Here is a 5000-nt window from a genome sequence, read left to right as displayed (position 1 = left end):
GGGGTTCTCTGGCAGATGCAGCGGACCGACCGGATCTGGAAAACACAAAGTAAACAAACACGGACATTTTGTATATTACTTATGACACCATGGCACCATGGCACCATGATTTTCTAGGCCAGACAAGATCATCTAAAAAGCATGATAGACAGACATCAAAAGTATCATAGACAGTATGTTGTGTCTACTCTGTCATTGGAGATCTCTGCACACTGACACACTCATCTAGCTTCCCAAATGACTAAAGATATCCTGCTGCGCCCAAGGATGGATGAGATGTTCCCCTCCTGCTGATAACCTCCCGATAGCAGCAGAATGGAGCATCTGAGGCACGAGGCACAGAGTAAACAAATCAGACAGGGAGAATGAATGGAGGTCACTCAGGCCCAGTGTGGGGCGATGTGGGGCATAAATGTGTGTGGTGTAGGGCATAAATGTGTGTGTGTGTATGTGTGTGTGTGTGTGTGTATGTGTGTAGGTGTATGTGTGTGTGGGTAAATGAGTGGAGGTGACTCAGGGCCAGAGTTGGGTGATGTGGGGCTTAAATGTGTGTGTGTGTGGGGCATAAATGTGTGTGTGTGTGTGTATATGTATGTGTGTGTGTGTAGGTGTATGTGTGTGTGGGTGAATGAGTGGAGGTGACTCATGCCCAGAGTGGGGGCAGAAAAGAGAGCTAAAGCTAGCGTCCTGTTTCTTTCTATTGAGGCTTGTGGTAGTTGTCAGTTTATCTCGCAGGTTCAAACACCTCTGAGTGAGAGTGGCGCTATCAGGGCCCTGCAAGTCGATCATTATGTGTGTGTGTGTGTAAGTGTCTCTGTGTGTATGTGAACCTGTGTGTGTGTGTGTGTGTGTGTGTGTGTGTGTGTGTGTGTGTGTGTGTGTGTGTGTAGGTGTCTCTGTGTGTATGTGAGCCTGTGTGTGTGTGTGTGTGTGTGTGTGTGTGTGTGTGTGTGTGTGTGTGTAGGTGTCTCTGTGTGTGTGTGTGTGTGTGTGTGTGTGTGTGTGTAAGTGTCTCTGTGTGTATGTGAACCTGTGTGTGTGTGTGTGTGTGTGTGTGTGTGTGTGTGTGTGTGTGTGTGTGTGTGTGTGTGTGTGTAAGTGTCTCTGTGTGTATGTGAACCTGTGTGTGTGTGTGTGTGTGTGTGTGTGTGTGTGTGTGTGTGTGTGTCTACCTGTGCAGTTGGCCGTGCTGAGGGCAGAGTGACCGGAGGCTGTGTGTGTCTCTGTGGGGTGGGGGCCGTTTAAGTGGTCCTCTCCGCCGTTGGCTCCTGTGAAGCCAACCGGACCTGTCTGTCTCACTCGGTTATCTGTGAGAGGGGCGACACACACCACGCATACACACACACACACACACACACACCACGCATACACACACAGCCCGACAGTCATTAAGCAGGAATGACAGACTGCCAGCCATTAAACAGAAAATACACTACAAAAACACTAGCGCTGTTGGAGAAGCTGTTTTTTTCCAGCTCTGTCCTAAGAGTCAAAATAACAACTTGCTGTGGTCAGAGCAACCTGGCTAGGTTTTCAGGGACACCAAGATCTTTTATAAGCTGGACAACCAAACACAGCATCACTACACACACACACACACCAGGGTTTCCGTTGTCCGGTAATTACTGGACATTGGCCAGAAAAAAAATGAAATGTCCGACAAAATTAAATCTCTCTGGTCAAATTGTCCGATTGAAATTGGCTAATAATCCCGTCCCCCTAACGCAATCTGAATTTGAGAATAAGCCTTAAAATGTAAGCCTATATTAAAGCATTATGTCCTCTGGCTATGTTTTTAAATGTACCGTTTGAAAGCTATTAAACAACATGCATAGCCTATGCTGCATTTCAAATAGGAAGCGCACGCTTAAAACGTCCATGTTAAACAACGAACAAATGAGTGAGGCGGTTCAAACATGGCCAGGCCCAGGCAGACTAGCCTTAAAAGTTTTTTCAGAGTAAAATGTGCTGGGAAGTGCTGGAAAGGAATATGTGAAAAATCATAAAGATTGGGCACTTCTGGATAAGTTTTTGATTTTTGGCAGGGTGTTAGGTATAGACCTAAGGTTTTCAAAAATCCATGGATACAAGTTGGGGTGGCCCCCCTAGTGGCAGTTATCCATAAAATCCAAAATGGCCCCCGCCGAAAAGAAAAAAGGTTATATCTCAGCTTCCTTTAGTCTTAAATTGTTGTATAATGTATTTTCTCTACTTTGTTTATAAGTATAAATACTTTTTTGATCCCGTGTGGGAAATTTGGTCTCTGCATTTATCCCAATCTGAGAATTAGAGAAACACACACTAATCCCGGCGCAGTGAGCTGTCTGCATCAACAGCGGTGCTCAGGGAGCAGTGAGGGGTTAGGTGCCTTGCTCAAGGGCACTTCAGCCGTGCCTACTGGTCGGGGTTTGAACCGGCAGCTCTCCGGTTACAGGTCCGAAGTGCTAACCAGTAGGCCACGGCTGCCCCCGTTTGATACAAGGAATCCAATTTTGATATGTTCTTCTTATTTTAAGTCCATTTCCATGTTAAATCTAGTATCATAGTCATATTTAGCTCATAAACTGTCAATATCTCTGAAAAAGTCACATTGAATTATTACTCAGGTCCCTAGACCTATATTTTGTCTCCAAGGTATGCTTTTTCTTTGTTGATTGGACAGGTCACTATCACTATAGTGTCAAAAAGAGTGAAAGCAAACAAACCGGTTCGCAAGCAGGTAAAAATGTGGCCTGAGGGAGCCTCTGATGCTCTTCAAGACTGCTTTGACACAACAGACTGGGAAATGTTTAAGCAGGCAGCCACTTACAACAACCAGACAGACATAGAGGAGTATACAGACACTGCAACCTCTTACATCACCAAGTGCATTGATGATGTGACCCACACAAAAGACATCATCACTCGGGCTAACTGGAAGCCATGGCTGACAGGGGATGTCCTCAGGCTGCTGAGGGCCAGAGACAAAGCCTACAGAGCTGGGGATGAAGCTGGCATGAGAACAGCGAGAGCCAACCTGTCCCGTGGCATCAAGGAAGCAAAAAAGGAATACACTCACAAGATAACCACCCACTTCAAAGACAGCAGGAACGCACAAAGCCTATGGCAGGGCATTCAGGCCATCACGGACTACAAGCCCGCGCCACAGAGCTGTGAGAGCAACATCCCTCTGCTCAAATATTTGAACCGCTTCTTTGCTCGCTTTGAAGCACAAAACAGCACTTGCCCACAGAAGACCCCTCCCCCTCCACACGAGCAGCCCCTGTGCCTCTCTGCCGACAGCGTGAAGAGGACACTTGCTGCTATCAACACCCGAAAGGCAGCAGGCCCAGACAACATCCCAGGTCGTGCGCTGAAGGACTGCGCTGAGGAGCTTAAGGATGTCTTCACAGACATCTTTAACACTTCCCTGAAGCAAGCCATCGTCCCATCATGTTTCAAAGCTGCCACCATCATACCTGTGCCGAAGAAAACTGCTCCATCCCGCTTCAATGACTACCGCCCCGTGGCACCCATCATCATGAAGTGCTTTGAGCGGCTTGTCATGTCACACATCAAATCCATTCTCCCCCCCACCCTGGACCCCTTCCAGTTTGCATACCGAGCCAAACGGTCCACAGAGGATGCAATCTGCTCTGCCCTCCACCCAGCCCTCACCCACCTGGAAAAAAGAGACTCATATGTGAGATTGCTGTTTATAGACTTCAGTTCTGCATTCAACACCATAATACCACAACAACTCATCTGCAAACTTGACAAACTGGGACTCAGTACCTACCTCTGCAACTGGCTACTGGACTTCCTCTGTCAGAGGCCTCAAGTAGTACGTGTTGGCAACAATATCTCAAGCAGCATCACACTGAGCACGGGGGCCCCTCAAGGCTGCGTGCTCAGTCCGCTGCTCTTCACCCTGCTGACGCATGACTGCACTGCAACCTACAGCAACAACCACATAGTGAAATTTGCTGACGACACAACTCTGGTGGGTCTCATCACCAAGGGCGACGAGACTCAATACAGGTTGGAGGTCGACCTTCTGACCACATGGTGCAGGGAAAACAACCTCCTGCTGAACGTCAGCAAGACCAAGGAGATTGTTGTTGACTTCCGGAGAGGTCACACCCAACATCTGCCACTGACCATCGACGGTGCTGTGGTGGAGAGAGTGAGCAGCACCAAATTCTTGGGGGTGCACATCAGCAGACCTCTACTGGACCACCAACACTGCATCACTGGCGAAGAAAGCTCAGCGCCGCCTGTACTTCCTGCGGAAACTCAGGCGAGCAAGTGCTCCACCAGCCATCATGACCACATTCTACCGAGGCATCATTGAGAGCATAATCTCCAGCTGTATCGCTGTGTGGGGCGGAAGCTGCACTGAATACAACAGGAAAGCCCTGCAGCGCATAGTGAACACAGCTGGAAGGATTATTGGTGCTTCACTCCCCTCCCTGAAGGACATTTACACCTCCCACCTCACCCGCAAGGCGACCACAATTGTGAGTGATGCAAGTCACCCCGCTCACAATTTGTTTGATCAACTGCCCTCTGGGAAGAGGTACAGAAGCCTGCACTCCCGCACCACCAGACTCACCAACAGCTTCATACACCAGGCTGTTAGGATGCTGAACTCTCTCCCCCCTCCACCCTCAGCTACATAACATCCTGGACTTTGGACCCACAATGGCTGACTCCACTTGCACTACTCCACTTGTACACTTGCACACTTTGCAACTTGTTGTTGTTGTCCTGTTGTCCTGAAAACACTTCTGAACACACTTCTGCTGCTCTTACATAACTTTCACCACTATGCCACTTGCATACTACCTCAGCCATTTATTGGCCTGACTTTTGCACTATTATATTGACTGTCTACTGTATGCACAATGGCACATTTTCAACTCAAATTTTGCTGCTCTTATTTTCTTCATTGTATGTGCCTTCTTATTTTTACTTTTTATATTGTTTACTTGAATGTTATGTTTGTCTGTGGACCTAAT

General features: G+C 47.9%; 1 protein-coding gene across 1 annotated transcript in view; it reads right to left on the bottom strand.

Annotated features, from left to right (window-relative positions):
• greb1 (growth regulating estrogen receptor binding 1) overlaps positions 1-5000 on the bottom strand; it is a 42014-nt gene that overhangs the window by 23697 nt on the left and 13317 nt on the right. Inside the window, exons 5-6 of the mRNA XM_076300109.1 lie at positions 1173-1307; positions 1-35 (exon numbers count right to left, since the gene is read on the bottom strand). The exon at positions 1-35 is cut by the window's left edge and continues 91 nt beyond it. Coding sequence (XP_076156224.1) covers positions 1-35; positions 1173-1307 — 170 coding nt within the window. The remainder of the gene's footprint in view (positions 36-1172; positions 1308-5000) is intronic.

Source organism: Alosa pseudoharengus, unplaced genomic scaffold, assembly GCF_046254945.1.
Source record: "Alosa pseudoharengus isolate Yale_2024_CS ecotype anadromous, Long Island Sound unplaced genomic scaffold, YU_APseudo_1.1 YU_APseudo_1.1_scf_22, whole genome shotgun sequence".
Classification (NCBI taxonomy): Eukaryota; Metazoa; Chordata; class Actinopteri; order Clupeiformes; family Clupeidae; genus Alosa; species Alosa pseudoharengus.
The sequence above is the reverse complement of the archived record's forward strand: the minus strand, read 5'-3'. Positions and strand labels throughout refer to the sequence as shown.